The sequence below is a fragment of the Rhinolophus sinicus genome, linkage group LG02 (assembly GCF_036562045.2).
Source record: "Rhinolophus sinicus isolate RSC01 linkage group LG02, ASM3656204v1, whole genome shotgun sequence".
NCBI classification, from domain to species: domain Eukaryota; kingdom Metazoa; phylum Chordata; class Mammalia; order Chiroptera; family Rhinolophidae; genus Rhinolophus; species Rhinolophus sinicus.
The window spans coordinates 178,004,552-178,026,595 of record NC_133752.1 but is presented as its reverse complement, the minus strand read 5'-3'; the positions used below and the strand labels follow the sequence as shown (position 1 = coordinate 178,026,595).

Genomic DNA, 22,044 nt, shown 5'->3' with positions numbered 1-22,044 from the left:
CAAACAAACAAACAAAAAAACTGGAAAATCAATCTAACCCTTCAGTATTTTCTTATAGTAACCAAAACAGTTGGAATGGATATATTGGAATCCATTCCTGTGCTAGAACACTTTTCAGAGCTGATAAAGAAGTGAACATGCGGGCTGAATGCAATCATCCCATTTAGGTATATTAAATAAAAGAAACTCTTATCAAGATACATTTTTGAAATACAAGAATACATTTTAAAATTTAGCACCAATGCAGGAGGAAAAAAAAAAATTACAAAGAAATAACCATCAGGCTTATTCCAAAGGTTTGTCCTCTGAAAGCCTGGCAGAGCATGGATGGATTGCCATAGCCACATTGTTTTGAGAGAAAGGATGGTGACCTGGAAATGGTAAATCAGCCAAATCATCATTCCCACATAAAAGCAAATGCTCCGTGTGGTAGGTCAGGTTCTCTGGAAAGCTGCCTCTGAGTTCAAGACTGTATACCTGGCAAACCTGGCTGGCATGCAGGCGGGGTACTGGGAAATGTGCTCCAGAACAACACTTGGAGAAGTGAGAAAAGCAGAATTAGGCAGAGGGAGGAGCCGAGCTGCAATCAGTGGCAATGGAGACCTCCGCCAGTCCCACAGGGAGCTCTGGAGCTGGGGTGGCCCTTTGGAGTCTTCTGGAATTGAAGCAAGGTGGGCCTCACCCTTCTGCAGTGACGAGTGGCTGGATGGGCTGTCCCAGGCCAGAGGAGTGGCCTTGGTCCATACAGCCCTTCCAATGAAGGCAATTCTGATAGGGTCTCAACTGCAGCTGGGCAGCAACCACCTAAGTTCTGAAGGAAACTTGGTGCATCTTTAACACCACCTTGTTAAAAAGATTTTTACCTGAAGGTGTATCCTGGCTAACAAAGGGATGACTATGACAATATAAAAAGGCAGGAAAGTTTTCTGAACTCATTTTTAACCCCAACTCGTTTGGTTATATATTTCAAAACAGCCATGGGACAAAAGATTGTTTCCCGGGTTTCCCCATCTTGTTCTTGTCCTTGCTCCTAGAAATGCCTTCCAAAGCCTGGTGGCGTCTCCTACTACAACTTAACGGCCGCTTAGACGAGCAACTGTTCTGTTTCCCTCCCATTTTTCTTAACAAAGGCTAATCTGTTTACAAGGTTAGAACATACGAGTAGAACATATGATTAGCAAACAAAAGACTTTCATTTCTCTCACAGAAAAACGAAGTTAGATATAGCAAAACAATGGCCATTTTCTGGAGAAGGAACTTAGTGATGATTTTCTGCATCTTTAAAAATCCTTGCTGAGGATAGCGTAATTCCATAATTCCACAAGTGGAATCATACTGGACAGTGCTGAGGCGGAGGGGCTGTGAAAGGGGAGAGAGTGAAGGAAACGCTCAAGAGAATTTCAGACACTTCTTTTTAAAAATAACACATAAGGAAAATAACCATCAAGATGATTTACTGAAATCAACCATTAAGTTGCTTTCATTTCTTTTTGGTCTTAATAAGGAGACTAATGAACTCAATGGTAAATACTGTTTGTCATCAAGCCTTACTTTATAATAACCTCTACCTAGGGCCCGTGGCTGTTTCTCTGTTAACAAGTTTAAAAGTTAGTACGTGTAGAGTGATCGCAACTGTGCATTAAAATTAGTGAACAGAAAAAAGAATGATAACAAAGCATCTCTTAGAAATGAAAGTTTGAGTGATTTGAACTTTATTTACATTTTGCTTTTTCTAAATCATCTCCAATAAGTATGCATTACTTTTATAATTAAAATAGATGCTATTACAAATCCACATAAGGGAATGCACATATTCCATAAGAATACAAGTAAACCAAAAATATTTTCTATTATTCTTTCTAAAGAAAGGGAATAGGATCAGTAGTGATGTTTTTTTTCTTTCTTCAGTGTTTCAGATATTTGCTCACAATTTTTTCTGTATTTTATAATTTAAAATGTATTGTTTCCTTAAAGAGTTCAGAGGAGTTTTTACTGTTTGCTCTGTTTTTAAATTCAGACTGTAACTACCATCTCTCCACTCAGCTTAACAAGTCCTTTGGAAAGTTCTTTCTCAGCCTAAATTCCTACTGCTGCCGTTTGTGAAAGGCAGGCACATCTAGCAGTCATGCTAGAAACATGCTACTGAGATGATTTGGGCCTGGGGTGGGGGCAAATCACAAAATTCCTAATTCACTTGCAGTGGTAGTGGGAGAAAGCTGGGTCTTTTCAGGATAGAAACCTGCATATGGTCAGATAAAATCTCCCTTCTTCATGGCATCTAGACCACCCCAGGGTCTGACCTGGTCCCTACAGCCTGAGCTATGGTCACCACAGACTTGCACACCCAATCTGCACTTGGTCAGGAGGATGGGGTGAAAACAAAGCAAGAGGCCCATCTATACAATAGAAATAAAACGGACCCCCTCTCCCACTACTAATGCTCTTTACATCACTCTACTTTTTTTTTCCCATAGCACTTACCACCTTCTAACATTATTATATAATTTACTTTCATTGTTTATTATTTGTCTTTCTGGCTCACCCACAAGAGCATACGCTCCCTGGGGACCAGAATCCTTGTTATGGTGAGTGACATGGCACAAATGGCCCCGGAGCCTACAAAACAGTAGGTGTTTGGTATATACTTTTGAGTGGATGGACTTGAATTTATGGGATAAAAGGATTGGTGAGATACATGAAGTGAAGAAAAGGTAAGACAGCATTCACCACATAATTGTAATTAAAAGTATAGATTTGTTTGAGAGGGCATGAGAGTCTAGGAAAAAACACAGTAATTGTTGATGTTGATTATAGGTTTTGGGATTGTGGGTAATTTTACTATCTTCTTCTTTGTTTTTTAGATTGTCTGACTTTCTTGGTGTGCAAATTTCACCTCTATGATTATATAAAAATATTCAATTTTAAAAAGAAAGAGGAAAAGAGGTGGGGTCTTGAACCAGCCATGGCAGCCAATGGGCTTGGGTGTGGTTCAGTCAGTACAAAGTGGGTGCCCTGGTGGTGGAAGCACCCCCTGACTGTGGACCATTACTCGTTCCTGGAAATATCAATCCACACTGGTAGGTGTCACTGGGGATATCCTCCTTTTTACAGGCCTGGAGTCTCCCTGTCATAAATGACCCCTGGAATACAATTTGCCTCCTATTGGCCGTTTCACTCTCCCCAAATTAATTGAAGCCTGTTGTAAGATTATGCAATGTTTTTATACTACTGTGGCTTGAATCTAGGCTCAAATGGCAGGTTTGAACATGAAGGTGTGATGTAATTGAAAGTTATTACAGGATTCCTTGAGCATGAGTGGCCTGGGACATGACTGCCTTCTGCTCTTACTAAGAGCTGTATCTATGCCCTGAGATCCCCTTAAAAGAAGGGACCACTTTCCAGAGCAAGTGTTGGTGGCAGCACAATCTTGCATGTGGCCAGGAGGAAACAAGAAACCATGGGGAGGAACAATGACCAGCCCAAGCTCCCACAGGTCCTCACATCACCGGATGTGTTGAAATATCAGAACAGCAAGTCTCTGGAGCATGGGCCTCCTTGCAGCTTCCATGCAGGCGCTGAGTGAAGACTAGTCAGACTGACCTGCAAGGAACTGGGGCCAGGTCCAGAGGAAGAGGTCTGTGCCCCTGGTTTCTGGGCAGCAGGTGGGGTTGAGATGTGTGAAAGGCAATGATGAACGACATTTGACCCTTCTTTTTAATTATACTTGAAAATGTTCTCACCACAGAGCTCTGGGAGGCTGCTACCAATCAACGATGTTAGCATTGCAATGTGCAAGCTCTTAACCACCTTGGGTTCGAAACGAATTTGTATAGAAAATGGTCAATCCCTCACTTCCTGTGACCTCACAATGCCTGTCTCTCTCATCCTATTTTTCGTTTCTCCACAGCATTTATTACTATCTGAAACAATATACATTTACTGGGTTATTGTCTCTCTCTCCCTAGAACGTAAGCTCTATGAGGCAGAGATTTTGTGTCCATGTATCTCTAGTCTGAGAATAATGCCTGGCACATAGTAGATGCTCAACAAATATTGGTGGTGGGGGGGTGTATGCAAAAGAGAGACAGAGGGACAGAGACAGAGAGAGAAAACCAAAGACAAGGAGAACTGTGTTTATAAAGAATGTTTCAGTTTATTTAATTATTTTAAACCTTAATCTGCATAAAATGATGGTCGGTTGCATTTAGTTCAAAGCCTCCCTGTGACATGAACTGAAGACAATCCTAAGTTTGAACTTTTGCTACTCACCATCAGGTCCAGTGGCCACAACAATCAGCCCTGTAACTTAATTTGCATCCACTGATGCAAATGACAGCCCAGAGGCAAGTGACTCAGAGGATTTTTGGGGTCAGTGATAGTGGGAAGGGGGTCAGGAATCACTTATGATGATGGTTGCCAGAACAGTACCCTGACTGTGCTTCTGTCACAGCCTAAGGCCATCTGAAATGAGAGGGTATCTGAAGGAACACAGGGAAAGCCAGTGGTGCCTGGGGATTCTGGGATACAGAGACTCAATTCTTTCACTGAGTTTTGATATACCCCAAACAGGGTACCAATGCCCCAAAAGGATACAGCTCAAAAGAGAACCTAAAACAAACATAAGCATGAAGTTTCTGAGAAGCAGCAAATCTTTCCTGTACTCATTCTCTCATTGGATTTCTCTAATTTCTCTCTCTCTTTACACACACACCCTTTTCAAGACCCCCTCAGGCCAGATCCAGGCAGAGGACAGACACACCGTGTGGATGCACAGACACGCTTGTGCGTGGTCTCTCACTGCAACAGAGCCCGCCTGGTGGCGGGGCTGCCTCACTCACACGTTGGTGTGCTGAGAACCAGAAGACGCAGCGCTGCCTGGCTGGCTCCTGCCCGAGGGGGCCGAGCTGGCCGCCCGGCTCCTCCTGCTCTGATGCCCCTCTCCCTGGCTCCCGGGCTCGTCCATCAGCTTGAGCTTCTCATGTTCCTCTTTCAGGAAGAAGTCCACCAACAAGCTCTTTTCTTTCTTGATCTGGTCACTGATATCTGTGGGGATGTCCGGGATCATCCAGTCCACGAGGACACTCAGGAACATCACAAGGTTCTGCCACAAGCAAGAGAGGAGGATTGAGAGGAGGGGCCTGGCCCGGGAACGCTCGTGTGCCACTGTCCACCCCTGCCCATCAGCGTGACCGTCTCAGCAGTGGGGCTGGAGGAGGGTGCAGCCGTGAAGATCACACACCCGGGAGCAGATGCCTCTGTTATTCTGGCTCCACTACTTACGAGCAGGTGATCTTAGCCAATAAGCATGACTGCCTGTTGGTGTCCCCGTGTCCTATGTAGAGAGTGCAATAGTAACAGTTTCTACCTCCTAGAGTTGTGCGAGGGTTGAATGGGTTAATACCTCATGCATTGCGGGGCTCGATAAGCGTTGAGCGTTGCTTCTTCGCCTCCTCCAGCCCATCTCATGTGTCCTGCTCTGGCTTCTTGGCCTAGAAGCCTCCAGGTACCCTACTCCAGAGCTTCCTGGGGAGTGGCCCTGAGGCCCAATGGCCTCTCCAGGGCTTCCCCGAGGCTAGTTGCTTCTCTCTTCCTTGCACCTGACCCTCTGCCCTCCATATCAGAGATGGGCCTTTAGTCTCTGCACTGAGTTCTGGCCTTAGCTGACCCCTCCCATTATTCACACTCACGATATCCTGTTCTCCATTCTACTTCAGCTCCTCTAATCACACTGGCCTGTCTGGGACCCCTGCCTCCAGCTCCCCTTTACCAGTTCTAACCTTTTGTTTGCACTTGTAATTGGCTCCCTTCTGTCTTCTGAGCCACATCCCCTCGCTTATCAATACAGGTAGGATAAGACTGCATTATCCCGGGAGCATTTTCCATTCAAGTGGGTGAATATGTTACAACAGCATCAGCATGGCCCAATAAATGTTTGCTACTTCCATAATCTGGTTCCCACCCATTTCCCCAAGCCACCTTCACCCACACCCTCCCAATAACTCCTTCAATTGTGATATTCTTCTCTGCCTGACAATTATGTGGTCATGTGTCTTTTCCCCTCTGAGACACAGAGGACAGTGATGGAGCCCAGAACAAGATGACAGAGCACTGCTGTCTTCCAAGCTCCAAACCTATTCACAGCTCTACCTTGAACCCTGTGTGTCCCTTAGGAGCCCAGGGGAAGACTTTGGGGAGCAACTGCTGCTTCCAGAGGCTCCTGGCTGCCTTAAGTAGCCTAGAGCAGCTTTGAGTCATACACTCTTCTTTTAAACCAGCTCCTTGCTGTATGAGTGAATGTTACAGGTGACATATGGTAAAGTGAGGCGACTTCTGTAGGTGGGGCAGCAGGGGGATGTCTGAGCAATTTTTCAAATATATCTCCCCATCTCTCCAGAGGAAGAATGGCTGTCTTCTTTAGGTGAAAGACTAGCCGGTGGATTGCTACACTTCCTGGGCTGGGGTCGGGGGCAGGATATTTTAGAGCCCTCCAGAGAGCTGCCTTCAGGGAATACAAAAGCCTGAGGGAGTCTATGAGAAAAGGATCTGGGCTTGTGCTTCAGCCCTGCTTGAAGAGCGGCAGGACCCCGAGTGGGAACTGGGGCCTCGCACTCAGAGAATCTCGGCAGTGCAATTGGAGCTGCCGCTATTGTCAGAGATAGGAATCACTGGGCTCAAGTTTGCTATTCATTCCGGCATGGCGATGGCTCTGGCGGCCTCCTCACCAGATGTCTTAGGGGCTAAAACAACACTAACAAAGGAGGGAGCCAGCCGAGAGGGCTAGAAGAAAGGTTCAGGTGGGGCTGTTTGTCTGCATTCGAGTTGAGACTCTGGTTTCTACTGCTCTTCCCACTTCCCTTTGTTGTCTGAGGTTTAAATGGGAATCTATGTCCACCCTGCAATTTATTCCACATCTGTCTTGTAACCTTACTCTGTGTTTTAGTCTCTTTCTGAAAATCCATCAATTAATGGAAGCCCTCTCAAGAGTGCTTCCTGCCTCACCCAGGGAAGGGGGCGAGCACTCACTCTGCCTGCTACATGCGAAGACCCTTTGTGTCACACAGTGCCATGAAAACGTGGAGATGAGGGGCAGGCAAGGGGTCATGGCTGTCTTTACTCTTGCAGCTTGAATTCTAATTGTCTACTCCTTCGCCAAAGAACTCACCTGGAAGATGATGACAAAAGCCAGACGGGCAGACAGAACAGACCAGTACTGTTTGGAAAACTCATATGGGTTCGGGGCCCATGGCGGCTCTCGGTAATCCTTAAACCTGCCCGAAGAGAAATACGCTGTTAAGGTTGGGAAGAGATGGAGGGGAGAGGGGTACTTCTCTGAGGGAAACCTCAGGGTCAAAGGAGCAGGCCAGCCCTTGGCTCTCAAACTTGGGAAACAGGAGGCAGAGAGGAGGAATCCAACCAGTAAGTGTCTATGGACTCAAAGGACCAAAGTCCCAAAAAGCCAGTGTCAGCTTAGAAGTGTCTTTTCCTACTCTTTCTCCAACATTCCCAAAGCTTCTTTTCGGTGTTTGGATTCTCCCTCCAGAGGAGTCCAGGAATCACGAGAGGACCCCAAAACAGTGAATCTTGGCTATTGGCTTTTGGCCTCCAGAGGGGAGGGGAGGTCCACAGACCCTCATACAGTTCTCGGTAGCCCATCGGCTCAGTGAAGCTACAGGTGCCAGCAGACAATCCTGGGCTTCATCCCCAGGTGTTTGCTTTGAGACTGTGGCTATGAGAGGGGCCAGCCTCACTTGATAGTTGCATTCTTATACCCAAAGGAAAGCTGACAGCAACCACGTTGACGGCTGAATGAATTTAGGGTGGGGGAGGGCCGGTGGTAATAGTCACGGTTGGTCAGTATCATCCTCTTTTACTAACCATCTTTACACTTTGTCTAGGTGGCTTAAGAAACAAAATGTCAGTGCCTGACGTGAGTTCCTCAGATTCATGGAGAGGTCCAGGACTTTTCCTCACTGTTGCCTTTTCACCCCCATCTTGGGATGACGCATGTGAAAAATGGCTCATTTTCTCAGACTCACTTTTTTCTAAGCCTGGAAAAATTACAAAAGCTGGTACCAGAAGAATTATGACCCTTCATGAAACAGTTTCCTCCATGGAATTCAACAAAGCTTTGATGCTCAGTGAAAGCAAAGCAAACCCCGGGCTGGAGGAAGAGGTGGGGTGGCATCAGGCCACCATGTGGGGTGCACGGCTGCCAAGGAAGGCAGGGTGGGGACTCTGTCCATGGAGTGGCCAGGAAGGGAAATGAATATATACTGAACAGACAGTATGTGTCAGTCTCTGATCAAGAAATTTTTCTGTAAGTTTCCTCATTTTATCTTCACAATGGTATTCTCAGGCAGACACTGATGTCCCCATATGATACAGGAGGAAACTGAGGCTCAGAGAAGTTCAAGTACTTGGCAAAGATCTCATGGTCAGCAAGAGGTCAAGGCGAGAAGCCAAGTCTGGCTGAACACAGGCTTTTCTCCTACCATCACAGAGCACCTTACTACCAGCTGCAATTTTTTTTTTGGGGGGGGTATTCAGTGGGTGCTCTCTGTAGCTTCCCTTGCCCTGAATGCACCAGCTGCTCTGAAGGATTCATGTCAAAGTGTGGTGGATCCCAATTGCCCAAGGAGATATGAGGGAAGAGGAAAAATAAAATCTGAATAGAGATGCACATGAAAAGGCAGAAAAGGCCTAGAAATAGAATGAGCAACAGAAAGAGACAAACAGAGAGGTGGACACTAAGCATTCGTCTAGGTCTGGGCAAGAGGCCAGGAGCTGCTCCCTCTCCACCCAACTCTCCCTCTTCCAACAGCTGATCACAGCTGTTGCAGGCTTGGTTTGACATTGGGATGAAAAGCAAAGCTAACTGCAGTCCAGTAAAACACCACGGCATTCATCACATCCATCCGTGGCTGAGGACAGAAACACGGCCAGCTCCAATTATGCCTGCTAATGGGAGAGGGGGAGAGCGTGGCTAAAGGAATAAGGACATCTTGGGGTGGGAAATAACTCAGCTCCCCCACCCTCCTGCTGCCCCACAAAGGACCCTATGGCAGAAGGGAACGGATCCTACTCTTCTCAAAACCTCCAAGGAGGGGTGCTACACACACGCCCACTCCTTACCACAGGGAAATCCTTCCCTAGGTCTAGCCCCATATCTCCTGCTGTAATCAAAGTCTGTTTCTCTTGTTCTCTAGCTCCATCTATGAAGGAACAGATGTTCACTGACCTCAGTATGAGAGCCATTGCTCACCCTGCTTTTTTCCAGTCTGAAAAAGAATCCATAAATAATCGAATTCTAGTGTCCCACCTCTACTACTAACTCACACAGCTTTTGGAAATGTCACTTTGCCCTCCCTGAGTGTCCACAACTGTTTTGAATCTAACAGGCACACCCATCTCATCAAGCATCTGAGGAAAGACTAACACAGAGATATGTCCAGAAAACTCTATTTGAAAATACCCCTATACCGATGGGTTAAGAGTACTCTGTTAGAAACTACAGGGCAAGCTATCCAAGGAAAAGAATAACACACTATTTAATAAATTACGCATCTGTTCACATTTTTCTTTCTAAAGCTAACTTTTTAAAACTGGTGACCTACAGTAGTAAGAAATACATTTTAAATTAATGTATAAATATGTCACTGAAATAAAAACTACACAAAACATACTTCTTGCTGTATGCAAATGAACTGATATTTTTCTATTCTATTCTTTAAAATGCTGATCATGACCTACTAAAGTGATTTCATAACCCATTAACGAATCATAGTTTGAAAAACATTGATTCCAATAAGCCTCTGCCACCAGGTAAATGATTGGTTGTTTACATTCCAATATAAATTCAGATTCCATAATTTAAAAAAATTTCATCCTTCTTAGTCAAGCTTATCAAATGTTTTCACTGAGTAACTAGAAGACACTAATTAAACAAAGAGATAATTAGCTTTGAGACTAGAAATGTCCACAAAAGACAAAGTGGCTGCAGGACTTAATTGTGCCCCCATGGTGACAGTTGTCTCTTTTGCTTCTAAGTCCAAGGCAATATTGGCACATCCCTGGCAAAGGCATAGGCTTTGTAGTCAGGTGTTCTGATGCTGCCTCCATCACTTCAGCTCTGTGCTTTCTGGCCTAAAGTTCTGAAGGCCAAGGCCATCGTCTATAAAATGGGCCTCAACTTTCTCCATCTCACAGAGTTGTAATGAAGATGCAATGTCAGAGAGGGGCACTCAGCACGCCACGTGATCCATCAGCTATGCACCCAGTAAACAATAGCTATTCTTTCTCCTTTGACTGAAGGTAACTTATGAAATACACCTTTTATATTAAAAGAGGACAGATACTCTGACTCCCAGTTCCCCCGGCTTTCCAGGGGGATTTCTAAGTATTTGAGAACAGACACTCTAAGTTTCCCATGGTGCTAATATGAATCAAAAAGAGTAAGCCAACTCCACGACTGAAAGGGGCTTCTCTCAGGATCTATGTCCAGGTAAATGAAGGCGAGGCTCAGGCTGGTGGAAAGTAACTTCTGCTCCATTCCCATCTGCTCAAATGCTTTCCCAAACCAGAACCTTTCCCCTGGTGGAGGGAGCTGGGTAGACCACAGCCCCATTGGGCAGCCAAGCACTGGGTGACCTCCATATCTGGTCACTTCCTGCATCTGCTGGCCGGGATTCAAGCTCAGGGATATCATTTCAGAAACCATTCCCAGATCTCACCCTCACCCATCCAGTCCTTTAATTTTTTTAAGCCTTAACATTAATTTTGAAAGTTCCCTTTAGCCTTCTAATAAGGAGAGTCTTTCGGTAATGAAACAACCAGAGTGCTTAAAAAGCAAGTATGCATTTGGAGTGGCTATGTCACTTACTAACTGTAAGACCCCGAGGAAGTTATTCCACATCTCCGGATTTCAGTATTCTAATCCATAAAGTGAAGCTAACAAAATGTGTATCTCAGTACTGAGGACACAGACGGTGCACACTCCAGCTTTCTCACCCCAAACACAGATAACAGAATACATACATATGCGTGTACACTATTAAAGGGAGACACAGTGAGAGTTCAATAAGACAACACATGTGAATGTGATTTTGGGAGACTTCCACAGAAAATGGACACAATGGTTTCTTCTGGAAGAGAATGACTGGGGTGAGGCTGGGAAGAGAGTCTTTTCCTTTTACATACATATAAATATATATTTTCAATATATCTATATAAAATATAATTAATAATTATACATTAATACTTAACATAAATAACATTAATTATATATTATAAATTGCATATATACAATGTTTATATTTAAATTATATAATTTATATATTATATATATACATATATAATATATACATACATACAGAATTTTATATATAGACACAAACACACAGGATTAGGGGCTGAGGAGAGTGCCTTTATACACACACACACACACCTACACACACACATATACGCACATACAGAATTATGTTTATAATAAAGTTCATAATTTCAAGAGAAGAATGTAATTAATAGCAATATTCAGTTGACCCAATACATTTTTATACTAAGATTCGAGAGCAAAATCACAGCGTTAACTGAGACAGACTTGCGTACAATATAAGAATCAACATATTTTTAAGCTTTAAGATTTTGAACTTTAAGTTTACATTAACATTTTATCTAGATTGCTCTAACACTATGAAAAATTACATCGATTGAGTTGAATTTATACATTCCCTAAAAAAATAAAGTTTCCATTAACTCAAAATATATTACAGTATTATAAAACAAACCCATGAAACAATACCTTAAAGTTTCTACAAGTTTATTTTACGTTAATGCATGGATAAATGTCTAGAAAGATTCACACAAATATATTAACCTGGCAGGGGTTAGAGTGGGGGTGGGACAGAGTTCCAGAAGTTGCCTGTAATGTTTAGAATTGTTATAGGAATAAATTAATATTCTCCATGTGTAATAAACTTTTTTCTTTTAAGCAGAAAAGTATCTTTGGAGATTATTTATTCCAAGTCCTCATTTTTACAGTAGGGAAACTGAGGTGCAGAGAGGGAAGAGAGACTCAGCTCAGATGACCCCTTCCATCTTCCCTTGCAGGGGTGACCAGTGACATCTGCCACAATTCATCACAATACTAAATCACTGGGCAGGATGGGTGCTGAAATAACAAACTGAGGAGTTGGTTATCAACAATCAGTAATTTTTTAAAATGAGGTTTTAATTACATTATGAATTAGTCAGCAAATGCATTTATTAACTCCAATCAGTGACATGTAAAAATAATTTTTTAACTAGTCCCAATGGAAATTAATGTTATGCTAATGCTAAACACAATTAGATACGGTAATTTCATACCATCTGAGCTACTTAAAACTGCTTTCTGAATTTGCCTTTAACAAGGGAAAACAGTACAGGCAATTAGGAACTAATGAGAACCCTGTCAGTCTGATGGTTGACAAAGATCAGGAAAAGCAACACCCAGAAAAGCTGACTCTGCCTTTGGTTTCAGCAAAAAGCAGATGAGAGGGAACTCACCTCTTCAAAGACTTGGGATATGAAAGAACTTAGGTCCTGTAGAAAAACCCAGCAGGAGCCACCCAAGGATGCTGTTTCTGCAGGCCCAGCACCACCAAGAAGACCCTTTGGGTTGACCATGCCCAGGTTGGCTCCTCCAGCTCTGGAACCCAGGTCCCTGGCCAGGCCCTGCCCTACTGATATTTCTGCTCCCTTGCAGCTGAGCTGGGAGCCCAAGCCACCATCTATCGTCCAGGATGCAGTGGTCCTTCGACCTTGTCAAGTGGCCACTAATCCTGCTTATAGAATGACGTCACAGGACTGTTTATGGAGCAGCCCTGCCAGAGCACTTAGATGGCTGAAGCCAACGTTGCTCCAAAAATGCTGGGAATGCATCTCAAATAGGAAGCTGGAGACTTGTCCTAACTTTTACTGCTATTTTTAAGATACCTCTTCCCTGGTGAGGCTGGGTTGGAGCCGGAGACCGTAGTTTTATTTGACCACATTTATCTCCAGAGGTCACTGAAAACTAAGAATAAGAAGGGTCATCGAGTTCCCAACACTATTTGCCAGAAAATCAGGGCAAACTTCATTTCCCACCACAGATGCAGTTTTAAATGCTGGCTTTGGGACTAGCTATCGAATTGTCTCTGTTTCTCACAATCTCTTTCTCATATATAGTCCCTTCCCCATTTCCAATCCTCTCTCTCTCTCTCTCTCCCTCTCTCTCTCTCTCTCTCTCTTCCTCTCCCTTTCTCACTTCCTTGGTCCCTCAGTTCTGTTTCTAACCACTGACAATTCCTAGCTTGCAAAGACATCAGTAGGTCATGTCTCCACTTCCTAAATCTCCGGAGAATATGATGACCCAGACAAGTTCCCACAGCATGCACTGAATAGGACCCATTTGAGGCAGAAATACCCATCAACACTTCTCATCCATTAGGAAAGGTAGCCTGTAAAGCACACCTATTTGATTGGTTCTATCTAGATGCTCTGCTGATCTTGCTCTCTAGACATCTGCTTACACTTTAAAGTGGAGTATGTCTTCATTTTAAATGTACCCCATTACTCTTCACACTGCGGCCAGAGACAACACCAAGGAAAAGTTTGAGCTCATCATCACTGCTCTCAGTGGCTGTGTGCTGCCCTAAGAGGGAGTCCACACACTTCCAAAGGACCACCATGCCCGTCTTGGTCCGGCACTTGTGCTTTCTTCCAGCCTCCTCTCTCACAGCTGAGCCCTCTCACTCCAGCCCCAACCACTGAGCATGAACTGGCCCCTCCACCTGGAATACACTGCTCTCCCTGGACACTCCTTCTCCACTGGACACTCCCCTTCCCATCCACCACCACTCCTCCCATCCCACTCGCCACCCAGGCTGGCTTGGTCATGTGAATGAGGAGTTTCAACAAGACGATCTCTCTGGCCACTCTGGTACTGTTCATTCTGCAGGTTTCACCTCCATTGAAGCTTCCCCTGAACGCTCAAGTCTGGATGAGGCGCATGGCTTCCGTCCTCAGGGCTCTCAGAGCTCCCTGCAGTGACCCTACTTTAAATTAGTCAAGCTATATTTTGATTGCTTATTTACTTACTTAACTCCTCTATCTAGACGCCTTGAGGGAGGCACTGTGTCTTGCTCCCTGTTATACAACCAATGCCAAGCAAATAGTAAGTTCTCAAAAAATAGTTGCATAATAAACCTATAATCTTCACTGGTACTGAATAAGGAAAAAATGATCAGATGCTCCAAAAATCATTTTGGTTTGATTCTGGAATGATCTATTTTCTGTGAATAAAGTGTCTTGGCAGAAATACAGAATTCACTTCCTACACATGCACTCAGTGGCAGAATTTTCAAAAAAAACGGGCCACAGATAAGCCCTCAACTCGTAGGAAAACAATGGAGAGAAGAGTTACTGGGGCTTTACAATTGGCTCTTTACCAGTGACTCCGAAGGCAGATAAAGGAAATCTTGATCTGATCCCTGTGTACTAATAATACCTGGTGTCATGGGCATTTGTTGTTTTGGCTGAATGGTATCCATTCATTTTGACTTTTCACTAGGGAACTACTTCCTACTTAGGGATCACATGCTTCAGTTGCAGATGATTTCACCCCCACCCCCACCCTAATGGTCCCAAAGCCATAGAGAGAGTATTACATTCCTCTGGTTACAGTGATTGGATCTGGGTAGGGCATGCATATTGATCCTAGTCAATGAGCTGCAATGAGACTTTTGCTGAGGTCACTGGGAAAGAGGTATGGGCTTTTTTCTCACTGGTCTTGGACCCAGTGTGATACTGGTGTGTAGTTGTTGGCAGTCATATAGAGCTGGAAACTACACCACATCAACTGGAATGGATTTGGGAGACAGAGAAACATTTGGTTGGAGCAGGCTCAATTGAATCAACCATTGCCTAAAATTAGGCCTACCCTCAACGTTCAATATGGGGTCACTCAATTTCCTTTGCGTTTAAGCCTGTTTAAGCCATTGATATATCTGGAAAGCATATTCATATGTGTTGCTGGAAGATCTGAATGTCAGGGGCACGGTCAGAGAACCTCAGTGCTCTGGACAGACATGTGCTTCTAGACTAACTAAAGAAACAGACAGTGTTAACCTTGGATCCTCACACGATAAGTCACACTGGTGTTGCTCCCCCACTGCACCAAGAGGTGGGAGCTTGTGTTCTTGGATAAATGTGAGTTTTACTTCAGGATTTGTCATCAGAAACCTCTGTAATCTTGGAGAACTCTTCAACTTCCTAAACCTCAGTTTCTTTTTATGTAGAATTAGGAGTTTCAACAAGATGATTTCTATGGTATCTTCCACTTATAAAAATGATTGTATAATTCTCACTTTCCAAAGCCTGCTTGTTTAATGTAAACCTATTGACTGATTTCATAGACCCTGCTGGAGCAGATCTAGAAGCTACCAGAAAAGGCCTCAAGCTGGTACAGACTCTCTGTGCAGTGGAACTATAGCTTTTGGATCTGCAGACCAAAATCCAGCACCATGGACAGACAGTCTGGCATACCAGCCTGTGGAGGAGCAGCCCCTGGGCCATGCAGAGTCTAGTAGAAAATCGGCCTGCATGCTACTTCAGTCTAAGAGTCAGAGTTTTCATAGCCCCAGATGTGGAAGTTTCTGAAACATCTAGGTTGATATAAATTGATATCTGTGAATAAATTTACTCATATATTCTTTGATCTGGGCTTTGATTTTGAATCTTTTCTTGGTTGCTTACAGTTGAACCCTAAAGTTATTGCTCCTGAAACAAAACTACCCTTCTATTTAAGTCACACATTGGTAAGGTTGTTTAACTCAGCCATCTGGATTGGGAAGACCAACTCGTTTTCTCTCTTTTGTGGTCTCAGACTGTGAATCTGAACTTAAGCAGCCATCTCACACATGGCTGCCCTTGAACACCAGGGTGTCCCAGGCGGGAAACCATGGCAGACATACCCAGGGTCATCAGTGCTGCAAACACAACTGAAACCTGGCTTCTTCAATAGAGTCATCAACAGCTTTCACATCAGACACTATTGGGGATGGTCCAAGAAAGCCCTACATCTTCCTAGCAATACCTTTTCCTAGGTTTTTGTTTTTGTTATAGTTATTGTTCTATTTTTTTAATTCATGAGGTGTGATCTTTGATCAAGTCCTTTATGGGGACTATCATTTAGCCACAGTACAAAAGTGTTAAATAATTTATTTGCCGCTGCTCTTCTTCTATTTGCCCTTCTTATGTGAATAGTGGAGAGTTTTCTGTTTCTTGGCTTCAAGGATCCCTGTGCTGATGGTTTTCCATCATGACTCTAACCTGGACCTTTCTGGAATTTCAGCTTAGAGTGTCTAGGAGTTAGATGAAAATTTCCCCTTAGATTTCCTACTACTGCTTTAAATGCAACATGATTGAAATAAAATTCATCGTATATACCATAAAATTAGAGTCTCTTAGTATCTTCCCCATCTCTGTCAGTGGACCCACAATTTCCTAGTCCTCTGACTTCAGTCCAAACTTTGAAGATATCTCTCAAACTTTGAGACTCTCTCTTATGTGTTTTATCACCAATTTGGAATCAGTTGTATGAAATAACTCATCTTCTCCTTTCATCCTCCACCACCTTGGTCTGTGCCCACCATGGTTCATGTCTGAATGATGCAGCAGCTCAGCTGCCCTCCCTGAGCAGCCCCAATTTTAGTTCATCTTCCTGTCTGAGACCAGATCAATTTTCCAGAGCCTACCATTTACCCGATCGTTCCTTGACACTAAAAAGGTCAGTATCTTCCTATTACGTCACCTTAAAGTTCTTGTAAGATTTCAAATTTTCCCATGATTTACTTTATCCTACCTATTCAAATTCAACAATTTTTTTGGCTTATATTATCTTAGGAGTTTCTACATCTATTTTATTTCTTGGATTATTCCCTATTATTATCTTCTAAGCATTCTCTTTGCTAACAATATCACCTAGTCCCTAAGTGTTTATCTAACACCCCAGATTCATCCCCACCCCCATGACTTTGTCCATGCTGACTCCCCATCTAGGATACTCTCTCTTTCTGTTCTAGAACTCCCCGTGGCCTCTTCGGGAAGCCTACCTCTCTATTCTAGCCAACACTGGTCTCCCTCTCCTCTGAATACTTACAATGTTTATGGTCCATATTAGAAATAATCACCAAATAACCTGCTATTTCCTATCTGTTCTGTTTGTTTTCTTCCCAACCAGACCATAAACTCCTTGGTGGTACAGACAAGGTTATATGAGGTCTGACAATTAAGTTTGCGAACTTGTTGCAATGATGTTGCTAACCTTTTTTGATATCAGAGGGATGATTCATGAATTTGTACCAACTGGACAAAGAGTTCACCAAATTTACTATTTGGAAGTGCTGAAAAGGCTGCATGAAAATGTTAGAACTTTTCACCAACAATTCATGTTTCTTGCATCACGAAATGCACCAGTTCACACGGCACTGTCTGTGAGGGAGTTTTTAGCCAGTAAACAAATAGCTGTATTGGAACACCCTCCCACTCACCTGATCTGACCCCCAATGACTTCTTTCTTTACCCGAAGATAAAGGAAATATTGAAAGGAAGACATTTTGATGACATTCAGGACATCAAGGGTAATTCGGTGACAGCTCTGATGGCCATTCCAGAAGAAGAGGTCCAAAATTGCTTTGAAGGGTGGACTAGGCACTGGCATCAGTGCATAGCTTCCCAAGAGGAGTACTTCACAGGTGACCATAGTGATGTTCAGCAATGAGCTATGTAGCACTTTTTCTAGGGTGAGTTCATGAACTTAATTGTCTGGCCTTGTATATTTCATTGTCTGCTCCACAGTGTCCAGCAAAAGGCACTCAGTAAATATTTAATGAGTTATTGAAACTGATTTATAGCAATTGGGTTGGGATAGGAGGGAAAGGGGAAGGAAAATGATCTAAGTCTAGGTCCCCCAGATAATTCCTTGGGCCTACCACTCCGGGTCCTCTGCTGCCCTCCCCCTCATGATTACTTTACCTGCAAAACTGAACCTCCGGGTCAAACTGTGAGTTTTCAGGTTGTGTCCCCTCCTTCAGCTGGCTGACGTTGAAAAAGGAGAGGGTATGGTTGACAAAACCATGCAGAGTCCCGTTGTGACTATAGGCGTACTGGTACACAAGGCGGGGGATAAAGTCGGAGGTGACAGCAATGACGAAAGCCTGAGGAACAGAACCACAAGCACTTGAGAAGAGGTCACAATGGGTGTTGTCCAGGTGGCACAAGGTCCATCTGGCTGAGGGACTGTCCCCTCTGTGGCTCCCCATCCACAGGCACTACTCTGATTGATACAAACGTCCTTATCTCTGAGCTCAAGTAGCTGACTTATCTGGTTTTTCCACCTTTGACATGTGTAAGTAAATCCACAAGACAGTGGCTGTCAAGACAGTAAATTACAACCACAGGAGCAAAGGATGCTAAGCCATTTTGGACCATTTGGTGTTGGAAGGAATAAATCAGTTCTGAGATATCTGAATTGACACCGGTGTTGGCCAAGACAGAGTAGAATGGAAGAGTTTCTAAGAAAATTACCAATAGAGACGAGAGTGCCACTGAGGAACAATGCACAAGCCCACTGAATAACCATGTACATCTGCCCCTGAGTGACACCAGAAAGCCAGGAGTACCAAGGATATGGTTCCACAATTCCCACAATTTGACCATTATCTCTTGGTACCATTTGGCACATAACATCATGGAAGAGGTTCTTTCGTTCATTTTACTTTGGAAAAGTGTGACATAGAGGGGAAATGAGTGGGCCCTGCTGGATGGAACCACACATACCCAACATAGCATCTGGCATATCTAAGCACTCTACAAATGTCTACAGAGCAAACCAAATGACAAATGAATGATTGCATGTTTGAATGTGGAGGTACTTTCTGCAAAGAATATCTTAAATCTTTTTGGCAAGTGTTTATACTGTATTCCATACCAACAATTAAAGCCCTTTTAAAAATGTAGCTTAGGTATTGTTTTCTAAATGTATATATGAGTGTGGATGGTCATAACCATATTTGAGAATGAGTAACATAATAATCATAGCTACAACTACGGAGCACTGGCTACCTGTCCCTTCATCATCTCATTTAATTTCCAGAATGATTCTATTTGATAGATGCTGCTATTCTCTCCCATTTTTACAGATAAGTGAAGCAGTCTTAGAGAGGCCAGGGAAGTACAACTTCTTGTCCTGTTGTATAGACTGAAAGGGCTTGGAACTCAAGGCCTTTCTAGTAGATACGACTCCAAAGTAGCTATTGATCTATTTTCCAAATTGTACTTTATTTCTTAGCCTCAGAATGTGTGCTTCCTACATCAAACATTCGAAATGCAACGAGCTGGTCCTCTCTGCCTCCCCTCACACCTCTCCAGCCATTTTGTGTTCTTAGTAGGGCACCATGTCACAGCCAGAATCAATGTTTCTCTCCCAAGGGAATAATGGGCTGTGGCTGTCTGGGTGTGCACTGAGCTGGCTGATATTTTCTTGGGCGATGAAAGAGGAGGCCCTGCCTGGCCATCATCCATACAGAATGCAGAAGCAAAAGGAGCTGTTGGCTTGGGCCCAGCAGGATTTCCTCTGAAATGTGGACACGTCTGGCAAGGCAGTTAAGGAGATCACAACAGGTAGAACCTCTCTCCTTCCAGTCCTATCTTCACCTACACAGTGCCAGAGTCCACGGGGATAATTAAGACTTTGCATTGACAACCTGGAGGAACCATAATTAGGAACTGCAGCCTGGGCAATGCTCCAGGTATTGTTTAGCTCAGGAGTAGAACAGAAAGGAGATGGCTAGATACATAGAATTCTTTCCTTATTAATCTTGGCTCTGAGGAAAGATCTGATTTTGACTCTTAAGTGGAAGGTATGCATTCTGGTGGGCAATTACCCTTCTTTCTCTTAGTGAAATTAACAATTAAGTGGCACAGCTCTAGTGATGAGTTAGAAGGCTGGTATACACTATTAACCAGGGGGTTGTATTAAATAAAGCTCCAAATGGAAAAGGCTGGTTTCCTGCTTTGAAGACCTCAGCTCCTCTGGAAAGCCCTTCCCACACAGCTAGGGTGTCATGAGTATAAATACTTACATTGCTGATAACAGAGAACTTGCCGATTCCAGAGAGAATGTCAAACCAAATCCCTGTAAGACAGAGAGGAGGGCATCTGGGTCACTCCCACCCTTTGCCCAGTGATGACAACCCTGTGGCTTAGGGTGACACTCTGCAGGCACATTACCCAGGGAGGTTTGCCCGGCCCTCTAGGAGTGGGGTTGTCTGGAGAGGCCTAGGTGTCCCCCTGTCTGGAAACCAGGGGGACAAGTGGGGGTAGATAATGTGGCCTCTGAAGGCCTCCCAGCAGCTAAAGATCTGAGGATGAGGAGCTCAAAGGGATGAAGAGTCAAGGGTTTCCCCCAGGCCTCTCGAATTCCGACACAGTGTGAGGGTGGTGGTGGGGGACGGGCCTGCACAGCCTGTAAGCAGGGGACATACCTATATCCTTGGTTCTCACAGCATCTGGCCTTCTCAACTCCGTGACAAACTTCTTTGCATCAAGCCGAACTTCAATGACATTGTTGAGGAGGGCAAACACAGGTGCCAGAGGGAAGGAAGCCACAAAGAGAGTGACAAAGCCAAACTGGATGACTAAGAGAGAGCAGAAGCATGAGAAGCACCATCAGGCAGAAGCACGATGTAGGTCTCTTCCTCCCTGCCATTTACCGCCCTGGCCTTCTCTTACAGAGTCTCTCTTCCACCTCACTCTCTTAGGCTGCCTGTCCTCCCGCCCCACAGCCAGGGGCATTTCTTCTCAGCCCCTACAGGCCTACTGGCCAATATTACCACTCAGGAGCAAAGTGCTGTATGAGGCACAGAGGAGATAGCAGAAAAGGAAAAGTCTTGACTCTTTCCTTTCCATGACCCTTCATCTAGTGACTAATCCTGGTCACCTAACTCAGAGGTTCACAAACATTTTCAGCAATTGTCCAAATAGTAAATATTTTTGCATTTGCAGGCCATCTGGTCTTGTCACGATAACTTAACTCTGCCATTATAGCATGAAAACAACTATAGACAAATGGGCTTGATTGTGTTCCAACAAAACTTTATTTATAAAAGCAGTGAAGAAAGTGGGCTGGATTTGGCCTGTGGGCCACGGTTTGCCAACCTCTGGTGTAACTTTAAAAATCATCTCCCAAATTAGGCCTTGTCTTTCCATATCCATAGCCACTGCCTTTATTTAGCAAGATTATTCATTCATCTCACATTTATTGAGAGCTCACTGAATGTCAGGCGCTGTGCCAAGTATTTAAGGAGGCAAAGGTCTGGCTCTGCCTTCAAGGAGCTGGGTGTAAGCAGAAGAGAGAAATGTACACAGAGATGTGCAACAAGATTTTATGTGTGCCGAGGGAGAAAAAAGAATGTGCCAGAGACAGCGGAACGCCAAAGGAGGGAGAGTGCAAGCCTGTTCAGGGTGGGCACTAAGGAAAGTCTCCGTATCGAACACCTACACTTAGTCTTGAAAGATGGGTCTATAGTTCCAATGTGAAAAGCCAACGGGAGGCAGCCTGTGCCAATCAGATTGCTATAAAGAGTCCAGGCGTTCCTCATTTCCACCTGCACAATTGCAACAACCTCCTCACTGCTACTTGCTATATAATGCCATGATTCTTGTTCTCTTGAACAAGCTTCGAGATTCTAGAATATTCAAAAAAAAAGAATGAAAAAACAGGATCAAAAATAAATAAATAAAAGTTCACAGAGGGATAACCTAACCACAGTAGAAGTATCAAGAAAGAGAACATGTGTGCACCTTTAGCAGAACTGCTTTTGATCTGGCAGTTTGCTTGGATCACAGTTGTGGGCTATTGCTCTTGCTGATACAACACTGTCACTGCCATCGCCCTTGGTGCCCAACTGATGCTTGGCAGGCCCTAGGAGACTGACAGGTGCCAGTTGTTAGCGAGACACACCAGAA

The 22,044-nt window shown here is 44.0% G+C and overlaps 1 protein-coding gene across 2 annotated transcripts in view; it reads right to left on the bottom strand.

The window, feature by feature from the left end:
* Positions 1-4,129: 4,129 nt before the first annotated feature.
* The window catches only part of ANO2 (anoctamin 2), a 309,976-nt gene continuing 292,061 nt past the window's right edge, over positions 4,130-22,044 (bottom strand). For both annotated transcript variants that reach the window (XM_074326158.1, XM_074326157.1), the window contains exons 21-25: positions 20,562-20,714; positions 20,160-20,212; positions 18,052-18,233; positions 7,163-7,268; positions 4,130-5,101 (exon numbers count right to left, since the gene is read on the bottom strand). In XM_074326158.1, the coding sequence (XP_074182259.1) occupies positions 4,835-5,101; positions 7,163-7,268; positions 18,052-18,233; positions 20,160-20,212; positions 20,562-20,714 (761 nt within the window). In that variant the 3' untranslated portion in view covers positions 4,130-4,834. The remainder of the gene's footprint in view (positions 5,102-7,162; positions 7,269-18,051; positions 18,234-20,159; positions 20,213-20,561; positions 20,715-22,044) is intronic.